At 26.5% G+C, this 15,288-nt stretch overlaps 1 protein-coding gene across 3 annotated transcripts in view; it reads right to left on the bottom strand.

Moving 5' to 3' along the window:
- Positions 1-15,288, bottom strand: part of LOC127279898 (transcription initiation factor TFIID subunit 7) — a 203,819-nt gene that overhangs the window by 127,924 nt on the left and 60,607 nt on the right. For all 3 annotated transcript variants that reach the window (XM_051302555.1, XM_051302556.1, XM_051302554.1), the window contains one exon: positions 12,574-12,654. In XM_051302555.1, the coding sequence (XP_051158512.1) occupies positions 12,574-12,654 (81 nt within the window). The remainder of the gene's footprint in view (positions 1-12,573; positions 12,655-15,288) is intronic.

The raw sequence follows: 15,288 nt of genomic DNA, 5'->3' as shown, positions 1-15,288 counted from the left end.
ATCGCGTTTTTGGCAAACTTTGTTGAAACAAAAGGTCGCAGAAACTTCCACTTGGGCTTAAATTAAAGCTCAAGGAGGCACTCACAGTTGTAACTTTCAAAAAATCGATTTTTTTCTTCCATTTTCTTGGAGTATATGGGCAAATCCACGAAACTTTTAACTTCAAAGAAAAAAAAATTTATTTTTTTAATTTGCAGGCACATTGATGTCACTTTGTATACATATTTAAGTACATTTTTGCACTACAAATTCATATGCGTGATTCATTTTTAGCTCTCGCCGTCAATGTTTAACTCTTTAAACTCTTTAATGTTAATAAATTACATATAAACTTGAAAAATTAGACTTTTTTATTTTTGATATCGGAGTGGTTTCCAAAGTATTTTCGTTCTCTGAACACGATTCTGGCACCCAGATTTGCTTAGCACGTCAGGATTTTGAGAAAATAGGAGGTAAAGACTCCAAAAAAGTGTTTTCAACATATTCTTAACTTTATAAAATTTATTTCCCTCAAAATCACATGTGTGAGAATGTTTTGATCACACCATAGATTGACCTGTTTAAAGCAAAAATGCAGTTGTGCCTTTCAAAAATGTAAAAATTTAAATGAAATCACGATTTTTATTATCATCTTTAAATTGTTGCCACAGGAATACAATTAGAGGCACATCATTGAAAAAGTCTTAAAATTTTTGTTTTTTCATCATCTTTTTAGAAATGCGTTGAACTTTTATTTTTATACAACGCCGTAATAGATATTTTCATAAGAAGACTTTCAATTGAGCGGCCGGGAAAAAGAATTTGCCGAGCGCTCGGCTGGCCTCTATGTTGACAGTCAAACACCCAAAAATGCAGATAAAATTAAAATTCGAAATTTTAATTTTTGAAAAGTACTACCTTGTAGGAAATAAGGAGGCGCATCTTTTTTTCCTTTGGATTTTTCTTGTCAAACGAATAGTTTAATTAATAATTAAAAAAAAACTGATAAATTTTAATTTTCAAATTCCATTCAATTTTTTAACATAAATCGTCGTATCTTTGTCAAATCTTAATTAATTTGATTGGAATTTTGCATACACACGCGTTAGGGTCCATTGAAGACAAAACCATAAAATAAATATTAAAAAAGTTTAATCGATGAACAATTTTTTATCATAAACAAATACCTGTCGGTAAACATACACACTTACCTTTGCCGACAAAAAGTCTGCGGGAAGTTCAAAGTTGAAAAAACTTCCAGTGAGACTTTTGCGTATAACAACATAATGAAGTTTTCTGGAAAGTGTCAAGCTAATTCATTCATTAGTTTAAAAAATATTGAAGATTCAAGATTGCACGCGTGGCGCGCTAGCGAGACGCCGAACAGATAAAATCGCTAACCGATGCACTCAATAAAAGATGATTAGTTTCTTTCAACTTTTTCTTGTACATTTCATTATTATTATAAATTAATAACTTTAAATTATATAATTAGAAAATAAATTTATTGTTTAAAAATTAAATTAAACAATTGGATTTATTCTTTCCATGTTAAACTTATTTTATGTAAAAGTTCATAAATTTTTTTCATAAATATAGGAATAAAATGTTTTATTTTAACACCGAAACACAATTTTTATTTATTATTAATAGTTTGTATTAATTATTTAAAAATAAAATAAAAATAAGTTTAACATGGAAAGAGTAAATCCAATTGTTTAATTTAATTTTTAAACAATAAATTTATTTTCTAATTATATAATTTAAAGTTATTAATTTATAATAATAATGAAATGTACAAGAAAAAGTTGAAAGAAACTAATCATCTTTTATTGAGTGCATCGGTTAGCGATTTTATCTGTTCGGCGACTCGCTAGCGCGCCACGCGTGCAATCTTGACTCTTCAATATTTTTTAAACTGATGAATGAATTAGCTTGACACTTTCCAGAAAACTTCATTATGTTGTTATACGCAAATGTCTCACTGGAAGTTTTTTCAACTTTGAACTTCCCCGCAGACTTTTTGTCGGCAAAGGTAAGTGTGTGTGTTTATCGACAGGTATTTGTTTATGATAAAAAATTGTTCAACGATTAAACTTTTTTAATATTTATTTTATGGTTTTGTCTTCAATGGACCCTAACGCGTGTGTATGCAAAATTCAAATCAAATTAATTAAGATTTGACAAAGATACGACGATTTATGTTAAAAAATTGAATGAAATTTGAAAATTAAAATTTATCAGTTTTTTTTTAATTATTACACGGAGAGAAATAGATGGTACGGGGTACTATCTAGATAGTTCCAGGTACAATATTTGATCTTACATATACGGACAGCAATCTAGATTCTATCAGTTACAATCCAGATTGTACGGAGTAACGTCTTGATTGTAGTGGGTAACATAACCATACTTTTTGTAACATCTTTGATAGTACCGAGTAGCATAATGATAGTACTGGATAACATCTACTTTTTACCATCTTAAGATCATAAATTCTTACCATCTATTTCTCTCCGGGTAATTAAACTATTCGTTTGACAAGAAAAATTCAAAGGAAAAAAAGATGCGCCTCTTTATTTCCTACAAGGTAGTACTTTGCAAAAATCAAAATTTCGAATTTTAATTTTATCTGCATTTTTGGGTGTTTGACTGTCAACATAGAGGCCAGCCGAGCGATCGGCAAATTCTTTTTCCCGGTCGCTCAATTGAATTTTCTTAAAAAGTGGTATCACTTAATCAAACCTTCGTATCTTTAGTTTAAGTGGTGGTACACTAATGGGATAGTGAACATTTTTTGAAAAAATATATCTGTTAGATATTTCCATAGTAGCTGAAGTGATATTTTACATACCGCAAAAATAAAAATGTTAAGAATATAAACTTTTTTAAGAGCTTCAAATAAAATTTAAGCATTTTTCCACTTTTTAACTTGTAAAACTAATTGTCAAATAAATATTTTGTTCTAATACTGTACATAAATGTTCCTTTGTATAAAATTTAGCAAAAAAAGTGGTACCAAAAATTTTAATTTAAAATAATTCAGATTTTTAAGTGTTCGATTCGAGAATCACAGAAGTTAAAAGTTTCGTGGAATTTCCAATATGAAATAATTGTATTCCTTGCATGAAAACGAATCGATTGGTATATATAAAGTATACATTTGAGGTAAATTTAATATATTAATGAAAGTTAAAAAATCAAAAATTCACATTTCAGCTGAAAAATTTTGTATTTATTTAAATTCAAGTTTAAATATAAAATAATTGTGTTCCTTGTATTAAAAATATATTAAAAAATAGCGTTTTATTTACTTGTAGGTATGACAAATTTGGTAAATTTGAAGGTTATGGAGAGGGGTGCCAATAACTGGAACATAGGTGCCTATGACTGGTACGCCCTGTTGAAAATTCCGACCTCGTTTACGACGTCGTATTCTAAGTAGTTTGCGACGTAGTAAACGACATAGAAAACGACATAGTAAACGACGTCGTAAATGAAAGCGGAATTTGGGATAGCAAATGACTTCGTTTACTACGTCGTTTACGATGTTACAAAAATTATTTTAATATTATTTATTTAGTAATTTAGTAAGTCCAATATCCAATATTAAAAATTTGAATAATAATTTAAAAAATCAATAATTTAAAAAAAATTTATTTTTATTATTTTTTAATAGTTATTATTATTATTTTATTTTTAATATTTAAATTAAAATAAAAAAATGGTCATCAAAATATTAGTGAAACCATTTCTTCCAAAAAAGAATTTGTCTCAAATCCAATAAATAGGTAGGAGAGACATCGGGCAGAAAAAAATTTCGACAAGAAAAAAATTTTCGATCACTGCTTATATACCAATCTAATGGCACCTCAACTGCGAGAAACAGTTATGATGTTCGCCCTCCCTGTGGCGTTGAGCGAACTTAAGTCCAGAGATGAGCCAACAGCGCAGCGCGGAAACATTTGAAAAATTTGATTTTATTAGATATTTTATTTTATTTTAAATATGACAAATAATTAACTTAATAAATAACTAATGTCATAAATAATTATTAATAACATAATGTCATACTTAATAATTCGTTAATTAATTATTTTTAACGAAAATTTGACAAAAAAAAATTTGTTGGCCAAAAAAAATATTACCATTAAAAAATAATTTTTTTGTTAAATTTTCGTAGTAAAAAAATTTTTTTCAAGACAATTATTTGTGACCTAAAAAAATATCACGATGAGAATATAATTAACAAAAAAAATTACTCGTAGCACAGAAAAAATTTCTCCATGAGAAAATAATTTTTTTAAAATTTTATTTGTAAAAAATTTATTGGTAGCTCAAAAAAAATATCACGATGAAAAAATAATTTTTTGTCAAATTTTCTCTGTAAATAAATTAATTAACTAAATAACGTACCGTAAAACGGGGTTATTTCGCTCATTGCGGGTAAATTCTCTCACCCACTTTTATGCTTTATTTCAGCTTTAAAATAAAGTTTAATACCTTTATTACCAGGTAAAAATGTTAAATTTGTTAATAGAAATACTAAATTTTAGTTTAAATCAAATTTAAAGCAAAAAAATGGGTGAGCGACTTTACCCGCACTGAGCGAAATAATATCAAGATGAGAAATTTAATTATTTTTAAATTTTCTCTGTAAAAAAAATATTTTGTGACCTAAAAAAATTATCACGATAAGAAAATAACTTTTTTGTCAAATTTTTTCTCCAAAACAATTAATTCACTAAATACCGTAATAAATCGTTGATTATTTTTACTACGAAAATTTACCAAAAATTTATTCGTAGCACAAAAGAATATCACAATGAGAAAATAATAATTTTTTTTCAAATTTTCTTTGAAAAAAAAAATTCGTGTTTTTAAAAAAAATCACGATGAAAAATAATTTGTGTGGTAAAAATTTCTCTGTAAAAAAATTTAACAAAAAAATTATACGTAGCACAAAAAAATATTACGATGAGAAATTTACTTATTTTTAAATTATCTCAGTAAAAAAATTATTTGTGGCCCAAATAAAATATCACGATGAGAAAATAATAATAATAAAACCGCTGCCAAGTTGAAAAATGTATTGCTTCCTCATGGAGGAAGTATTTTTGTGTTCATTCCATGAACACTTTGCTTCCTCATGGAGATATTTTGCGATCAGTTTACGATTTTTTATTTATATTTATTTATATAATGGTGTCATAACATTTTTTTAAAGTTATGAGCAAAAAACGATTTTTTATGATTTTTAAAATGTCAATAACTTTGGATAAAATAATCGTAAACTGTTCGTTAATAGGTCAAAAGATGCGTCTTGAAAATCTCTACAAAATGAGACTAAGAAAACTGTAGGTGTCATAACATTTTTTTAAAGTTATAAGCAAAAAACGATTTTTTATGATTTTTAAAATGTCAATAACTTTGGATAAAATGATAGCAGATTGTTCGTCAATAGCTCAAAAAATGCGTCTTAAAAAACTCTACAAAATTAAGTAAAAACATCCCAACTTTCAAAACATGTGTTTCAAGTTATGGGCAAAAAACGATTTTTCAAAAATTTTAAAAGTCAAAAAAAATATAGTTAATATGTATTAATTTGTCCCAAAGTTTTCTCATTTTATGTCCCCAAGTGAGATCTACAATTTAAAAAAAAATCCAGCCCTAAAGCTCTTATAGAATTTGAGATATTTATGAAAATGTAATGTATATACACACACACACACATACGGAATAACATTTTCTAAAAATGTCATTTTTGGATTCCTGAGGTCAAAAAACATAAAGATATGTCAAAAAAATGAGTTCGAAAAATTTCGCGAAAACAATACTTCCTCCATGAGGAAGCAATAATAATTTTTTCTGTGCTACGAGTAATTTTTTTTGTTAATTATATTCTCATCGTGATATTTTTTTAGGTCACAAATAATTGTCTTGAAAAAAATTTTTTTACTACGAAAATTTAACAAAAAAATTATTTTTTAATGGTAATATTTTTTTTGGCCAACAAATTTTTTTTTGTCAAATTTTCGTTAAAAATAATTAATTAACGAATTATTAAGTATGACATTATGTTATTAATAATTATTTATGACATTAGTTATTTATTAAGTTAATTATTTGTCATATTTAAAATAAAATAAAATATCTAATAAAATCAAATTTTTCAAATGTTTCCGCGCTGCGCTGTTGGCTCAGCTCTGGACTTAAGTTCGCTCAACGCCACAGGGAGGGCGAACATCATAACTGTTTCTCGCAGTTGAGGTGCCATTAGATTGGTATATAAGCAGTGATCGAAAATTTTTTTCTTGTCGAAATTTTTTTCTGCCCGATGTCTCTCCTACCTATTTATTGGATTTGAGACAAATTCTTTTTTGGAAGAAATGGTTTCACTAATATTTTGATGACCATTTTTTTATTTTAATTTAAATATTAAAAATAAAATAATAATAATAACTATTAAAAAATAATAAAAATAAATTTTTTTTAAATTATTGACTTTTTAAATTATTATTCAAATTTTTAATATTGGATATTGGACTTACTAAATTACTAAATAAATAATATTAAAATAATTTTTGCAACATCGTAAACGACGTAGTAAACGAAGTCATTTGCTATCCCAAATTCCGCTTTCATTTACGACGTCGTTTACTATGTCGTTTTCTATGTCGCTTACTACGTCGCAAACTACTTAGGATACGACGTCGTAACGAGGTCGGAATTTTCAACAGGGCTTGCAGTGCCGATAACTGGAAATTTGTGTTATCATATAATTATTTAACAATTTTAATGTTTCATTATATTTTCATATTAAATTGATTATTGCATTGTATTCTGCATTAAATTTTGAATATATACGTCATAATTATTGTTGTATTATATTAGCTTCTCTATTTTAAATTAATTCTTGAAGTAAAAATTTAACCTTAAGGTGCCAATGACTGGGTTAATTACCCTATGGAACAAAAATTCGAAATTTTTTTTTTGACATTTGTTGTCAAGGATATTTAGAATTATTTACAGTTTGACGATTGTTAAAAAGTTTTAAGACAGTCTTGTATGGAAAAGAGAAAATAAGCAAGCGCTATGACTTATCAATTTTACCGGAGTTACGTGTCGCTAACTCATAGCGCTTGCTTATTTTCTCTATTTCCATACAAGACAGTCTTAAAACTTTTTGACAAAATTCAAACGTTAAATCATTCTAAATTTTCTTCACAACAAATGTCAAAAAAATATTATATTTAAATATTTTATCACATTTGTAATTTACATTCGTGTAAATTGCTTCTTAGTTTTCACTCTTTCGTTATCGTTACATACGACTGTTGAATTATAAGTCAAGTAATAAAATAGTTTTAAAATGTTTCTTTATTCGATTTATTTTGTGTAATATGGGCAAATCTCTAGAACCTTTAACATTTGAATTAAAATTTTTAAAAGTAAATTTTTGTGATCACACATTTGATATTTATTGTACTGCATCTTTAACCGAAATAGATTTCATTTTTATTATAGTACAATCATTTTTCAGTTGCCCCCTATTTAAAAATATCACTTTTTTGAAATGAAAAATTGTGAGGTTATCTAAATTTCCAATGTAATAGGAAATTTGCAATTAATATGAAAAATTGTATTTTTACAAGATAAAATTATAATAAATTGTGGAGTATAATATAATATGATAAATATAATAAATTAATATAAAATATATAATAAAATATCATAAAATGTATTATAAAATATTATAAAAATGATACAAATATCATATAATTCAATAAATATATATTTATTATATAAATGATTTAATAAAATAATATAAATATAATTAAAGGAAATAAGAAAACAATAATTATTCACTTTTTATATAATTTATATTTTTCAGTCACCTGCTTGAATACATTATCAGAAAATGAAAATGTTGAATTTGTTGAATTTTTTTCTGGTGGATCGATAATTTTACATAAAATTGTACAAAAGTCAATTGCTTGCAAGGTTTTAACACGCGGCCATATAAATTTTTTACCTACACGAGACATACAAATGACTTTCAAAAAATCGTCTGAGCATTCTTGAATAGTTCCCACGTACCACTTTTTTTCTTTTACAAATGCAATGAATTCATCTTTTTTGTATTTGTACGAACAATTTTCTGAGCTTTTGTCATTATTACTAACATTAATTTTCTCTGTAAAATTAAAACAGTTTGGATTTAAATTATAATGTTTGCTCGGTGGTGACAGTACCTCCAGTACCATCCGCAAAACTTTTACCGTGTCCAGGAGTTGTGAAATTCCAAGTAGCATTTTGTAGCCCAAGTTTATTACAATAATAATTGAAAAGATAAAAATTACTTTTATTTTTATACTGAGTTGACGGACCGTCGCTTTGAAAGTGAATAACTTTTAAATCAGGCATAATTACTTTTATAAAATCAAGAACTGGTTTCACATGCGCCCAAACAGCCGAAGCATCGTGTCGTAAACACTCAGACAATGAGCAAAATGAGATACATTTGATTTCACCTGAATTTTCTTCTTTATAAAAGAAAGCTCCGGTGTGTAAAGAAATTTGTTTTTTTGATGCTCCAAAATGCACACTTTGAATTTCCTCTGAAAATTTACAATTGTAATTTTCTGAAAAATCGATAACAATAAACAATTCGTTTTCTTTTAAATTTTTTCTAATTTCGGACATGGTTTGATATTGATGTTCTGTATTATAAAGATGCTTTAAAAATGGTGGTATTTTAAGGTTGAGCTCTGAAGCTAATTCGGCGACTGTACATTCGATTTTATTTTTCTGTGTTATTTTCACATTATAATTCAATCCTTTTGCACCTGGTCTCGATACTGCCACAGTTTCCTACCGATGAAACCAACATGGTTGAGAATTTTCCGGAACAGCTACTTGTTTTTCATTTTTACAAGTTCCACAATCTCCATACATGCAATCTTTAGAACTTGAGTTACATGTTATTGCTGCTGCAAATTGTGTTGTACTTTTTGAATCAATAATTTTAAGTGATGCAGCTTTTTTAAGTACAAATTGAAAATTAGCGTGTTCCTTGCACATGCGCACGTGCTCAAGGAATCTAAAAAATATCTTTTTCTTTTCTTTTCTCCATTTCTGCTTATAGTGTCTTTCACTCCTGGTGCAAGAGCAGAATTTTCATGTTTTTCCAAAAATAGACGTATGTTTTTTTTCATTTCTAGTCTTGATCCTAATTTTTTCTCATTATTTCGATGTAACATTAACTCTTTGCGATTCATATTTTTTCGCTGCAAGTAAGTAGATACTATGAACTTAGTTTTTCTCATCATTTTATATTTTTTAAAAATGCTGTTTCCTGATATTACTGGAGCAAATAAAGATTTTTCTCTTTCCGATTTCATCTCTTTTTTTCGTTTAACTTTCGTCTTACAAGTACTTCAGAATCACATAAATGTTTTAAAACCGCGCCTTTACCTTTGCTCCAAATTTTCTTTGCACAATTTTGAGGAGATAAAACATCATTTTGACCTTTAATTGCTCTATAATATTTTTTTTTCCATTTTGCAGTTTGGCTCTTACTTTCCTTTAACGCTTTTTCTAAATTAAGAATTTTTTTTCGTAAACGAGCTTCTAATTTTCTTGATGATCTTGGATTATTCGTGTTTTCTTTATTTTCTTCGGATTGTGTATTGATCGTATTTTCTTTAATGCGTTCTTTACGTTTTTGAATTCTTTTTTTTTCACGAAAAATTTTTCTTTCACGGGGGGTCATATTTGCTACGGTCTTAATTTTATTGTCAATTTTCTTTTTTGAATAATTTTCTCTACGTTTTTTCAAATGTTCTGCGTGTTTTGTTGGATCAATTTTTATTTTTTTTCTCCACATTTGGTAATTATGTCTTACTTTTTCCTCTCTCGTTTTCGAACATTCTTCATTAATAGGTAATTGAAAACATGTAGATATATTTATTTTAACATTTGGTAATAGGTCAGGATTAGGAAAAGAATTAGGAGTTGCTTTGATAGTGTCAGGAACAGGATCTCTGCAAAAATGTGAAAAATTTATTCTATTATAGTAACGTTACTTTTTTCTTTAATTTTTTATTATTATTATTACAATTCTAAAAAGATTTTAAATTTAAACAACAAGAATAAAATTTTAATTATATAATAAAAAACAGTAAATAAAGTTACATTAAAATTGATTGAAATTAAATAATAATATAAATATTGAAATAAAAAAATAATAATTAAATTAAAATTAAATTAATTAATCAATAACAATGAACATAAGAATGTTAAGGTACAAACATGTTGATTTCATCTATTGATTGATCAGGCTTGAGAACAGAATGAGGATCTAATTTAGTAGTGTCAAGAACAGGATTTCTGCAAAAAATGTGAAAAATATGTCGCATTATAGTATCGCTTTTTTTTAAATTTTATGATCATTACAATTCTAAAAAAAATTTGAATTTAAATAACAAAAATAAATATTTAATTATATAATAAAAATGAGTAATCAAAATTACAATAAAATAAATTAAAATTAAATAATATAATAAATATTAAAATAATAATAATAAAGAAATTAAAATAAAATTCATTAATCAGTTATAATAAAAGTAGCAATGTTAAGTTACCAACATTTTGATTTTATCCATTGATGATTGAATATTTGATGAATCAAGATTAGGAAAAGAATTAGGAACTAATATGGTACTGTTGTGAACTGTATTTCTGTAAATAATAATAAAAAATTTATTGCATATAATTGTTTAAATCAGTAAAAAAAATTTTACAAAATCGATTGTTTTGAGAAAATAAATTGAGATTGTCAACACAACTTCAAATAATAACATTTTCATTTACTTAACTAATTCGCACGAATAATAAATAAATATTACTTAAGTGTCTTGAGTCGATATTCTCTTCTTCCCTCGTTCCTTTTTTCACGTTTTTCTGCTTCCTTTTTTCGCTTTTCTCTCATTTTTTCACGTTTAATTACTTTTACTTCATCCATTTTTGTCAATGTTTTGGTTTATCATTAAAGTTAAAAAAAACATGAAACAAAAAATGCGCAAATTCAGGTTGATCAGAAAAAGATTGATTTGACCAAGAGACAATTTGACGAGCGACAAATTGAATATCCACGTTAAATTAATAATTAAATAAGAATTAAAATAAATAAAAACATATGCATCGTTTTCGGTACATCAAAAAGTATATGTGCCACAATTTTGGTGCTGATTCGATAAGAAACTTCGTAAAACTAGCTGATTTGACCAGCGACATTTTTATAGTACTTCTCGCTTAACACATATATCAAACATTATATTTTCTTTAAAATGTGTAAAAAATAAAAATAAAGTACAGTGTTGTGAAAATTGAGGTACAATTTAACTGTGCCTCTAGTTTCGAAATTTTTTGTTCAGTATTTTAATGATTATTTTATAGAAAACCAGGTGACTTGACCAGCGACACAAAAAGTGAGGAACACTTTTAAAAGCATTATATCTTTTACATTGCAATAATATACACTTTTTTACCTTGTTTATAAAATTGTTTAGATATTTTTAAATAGTTTATAATAGTGATAAAAATTTTTTTTTAAAGAAACTAAATTAAAAAAATTAAAATACTTAAAAAACATCGAAAGTGACACGTGCTAAAGCATAGTAATGTAAGCTTTATTAAAGCAAAATATGGATAAAATCACCAAATTAATAAATATCAGGGTTCAAAAAAAAATCTGTGATCCTTATTTAATAGTATAAAAATATTTAATAATCATTAGTTATGATTTTTATCATTTTATAAAATAAAAAGTATCAGGGACACGAATGTTAAAAGTTTCAGAGACTTGCCCATATACCGTGGTTGCCCTAGTTTCCGTCCAGTTTAATTTTGAAGATAACATTTATAACAAAATTATTTTCTTTTATTTGTTTCCTTCAACTAATAAATCCATTGCATGTCAAAAGGAATAAAATATTGTTGAAAAATAATTTAAATTATTATACGAGATGTTTTTAAAAATGGATGACTACTGGGACATAAATAGAAACTATGACAACGACGGTAAAAATACCAGACTCTTGCCAGAACACGCGAACGTTATAAAACATTACAGGTATTTAATAAGATTATTATCGGTCAAAAAATATATTTTATTAATTTATTATAAAAATAAAATTATTAATCGATAAGCCTGTTATAAATCTTATTAATATTAATTATAATGGTCACTAACTTCATATATGATTACAAGTATTTGTTTGATAAAAAAGAGCGACTTTCCTGTCAAAGTATATTTTTCGTAATTTTGATCCTCATGCATCACTATTCTAGCCCATCCCTATCACTTTAGTTCGCTCTCCTTTCTCTAATCTTCTTGAACTGGGGTATTATGTCCTACTTTAAATAAATCAAATCAGCATACATATCAAAGTTTAAAATTATGTATATCCCTTTGCATCTTCTTTGTTATATTGGCAAAAAATTCGAAATACTGAAAGTCAAATGTAAAGAACAACAAAATGCGATGATATGAATTTGAAAAGTTATAAGTACCATACATAATTTTCTTACCTGGCAAATATCAGCCGTTTTATAGAAACTTCTGTTGTCTATTGTTTTTAATGATTCAACAATAGTAGGAAGATCTACTACCTGCAAATAAAAAAAAGTTCTTTTTTACACGGAGAAAAAAAGAGTAATAATTGTAATAATTGTCAAAATAACATTTTCTATCAAAAATTACTACTTTCAAATAGTAATTTGGGAACAGCTCAAAAAATAATAACTTTTATTAAAAGCTGAGTAATATTTAAAATATCCCGAAGAATTAATACTAGGAGCGAAGCAACTTTTATTATGAATCGGAGCAGTTATTACTATTTTCTTAGGATTTTTACTAGAAGAAGTAGTAATCCATACCACTACAACGACGCGCCTCACACCGACGGGTGGAGAGAATGCCGACGCGTGTGCAGCTGCGCGCCTGCGCTTTTGTCACTAAAAACGTTTATAAAAAGAACTCTCGGCCACGCAATCACTATAGGAAAAATTTTTGTTTACCCGCACATATCCTTCTTTAAAAATGTCAATTATAAATTGTATTTATTTATTAGATAAGTTATTGAATTAAAATATAAACATTTTTAATAATATTAATGAAATAATATTATTAAATAAAAAATAATAATATTAATAAAAAATTTCATTACTTAAATTAAAGTTACTTATTTTGTTACTTATTCTGATTTTATATAAAATAAATAAGAATTATGTAAATTAATTTCATAACAATTTTATATAAAGTTGGAATTGCACATTGTAATATATAAAACATTGAAGTACTATAGCAAATAATAATTACTATATATTCTCAATGAGTTTTTTCTTTATATTTTTTAATTTATTTTATTATTATAGGCATAATAATTATAATAATATTTGTTTTTATTAATTAATGAATAATTAATTAGAAATGAAGTATTTATTCGTTATACATGAATTGCATACTATGACGCCGGGCTACGAACGCTGCGCATGACCATAGTGACGTCGTCACACACACAGGTGTATAGTAGCAGTGGTACCGGTTACTATTTTTCGAGTATAAAGTTTGATCTGCAATAGTAAAAGTTGTTTCTTGCAGAAGAAATTTTTATATTTCGCAGTATTACTTATTAGAATTTCTACGAGTAATATTTTAAAAGTGTCGAATGTAAAAAGTAATACAAAATTTAATAAAATTCACAAAAATAATAGATTTTAAATACAATAAAAAAAATTAATCTGTTACGAACAAATTTTATAATTTAAAAAATTGTTCAATTTTAAATAATGTATACATAAATTAAGGAGCAAGTTTTCAAAACCTGATAAATACTTATTTTCTTATTTCAAAAATTGATTTTGAAAATTTGCTCCTCAATTCAATTTTTATTGTTAGATTTAAATCATATACAGGCAATCCCCGCAACCTGCATAATTCGCAACTTGACCATTTCGTATTCTCGCAACCTAACTAATAAAAGTGTCAGTTCTCCTACGCGAACAGTGCTGTATATTTCGGGGGGAATTGTAGTTTTTGATATTATTATTATTCATTTGCGTAGCAAAAGCAAATAATTTTTTTACTGAGAAAAAATGAATTTTTACTTAGTTGACAAACAGTGTTGCGTGTTGTGCCCAGATCCTAAAAAAATTTTAAGGAATTTGATAACCCATATCGATGAGCAATGCATATTCATTAACAATACACTATATTATATATTTCTGTACGATAGAATTAAAATATGATTTTATCAACATTGCGAATAACAAAAAAAATGTAATTGTACATTTTCTGAACGTTACAATTATTTGTTCATGTATTTGCATTTTGAGAATATAAATATTGTTTTAATTGGCTATTTTGTTTTAATTTTTTATCAATCTGATGTAATGAATATTCATTAACATTGTTATGATTAATTATATATATGAATTACAATGTAACTTCTATATTACAACGCAGCGAAATAAATTGTCATATTCATAATAATGTTATAGAAAATATTATTCCCCATGATCTGTGTATAGTTAAAGTGTACAGCCCTGAAATCACAGGTATCTAGTGGTGGGGGAAGCTGATCAGGTTGCGAATTTGAGAAGGGGGAAAAATTCTGCAAAATATTCAGGTTGCGGGGATTGCCTGTAATGACTTAAATCCTTAGTTATAACAAATAAAACAGACAGATTTAACATATTAGCACACAAACATACGATACATTATTATTTAAGTTTCTTTTCTATTAATCCTTTAACGCCTGACTTTTTAAAGTAACGAAAAATTCATAACTCACTGTATCTAAGGGTTTTCGGGGTCGCTGATTACGAATCCGATATCAGTTTTTCATCATTTTCAATATTCAAAATGGGCAGATACAATATGGAGGACGATTTTTTAAAAAAATTATCGGATTTGTATGAAACTCGTTACTAAGGGGTTTTTGGGGTCGCTGATTACGAATCTGATGTCAGTTTTAAAAAATTCAAAATGACGGATCCAATATGGCGGATGATTTTTTAAAAAATTATCAGATTAGCATGAAACTCATTCCTTCGGGGGATTTTGGGGTCGCTGGTTACAAATTAGATATTAGTTTCTCAAAATTTAAAGGGGGAACACCAGTTGTAACTTTCGAAAAATCGATTTTTTTTGTGCATTTTCTTAAAGTATACATATTTAGAAATGTGTCTGTAAATTTCAAAGTTGATCCGGTGAAAAATAAATGAGATATACAGAACACTGCA

The sequence above is a fragment of the Leptopilina boulardi genome, unplaced genomic scaffold (genome assembly GCF_019393585.1).
Source record: "Leptopilina boulardi isolate dan_hultmark-lab unplaced genomic scaffold, ZJU_Lbou_2.1 LbouV2_224, whole genome shotgun sequence".
In the NCBI taxonomy this organism is placed as follows: domain Eukaryota; kingdom Metazoa; phylum Arthropoda; class Insecta; order Hymenoptera; family Figitidae; genus Leptopilina; species Leptopilina boulardi.
Note: the sequence above shows the minus strand (reverse complement) of the source record. Positions and strands in the feature narration are given on the sequence as shown.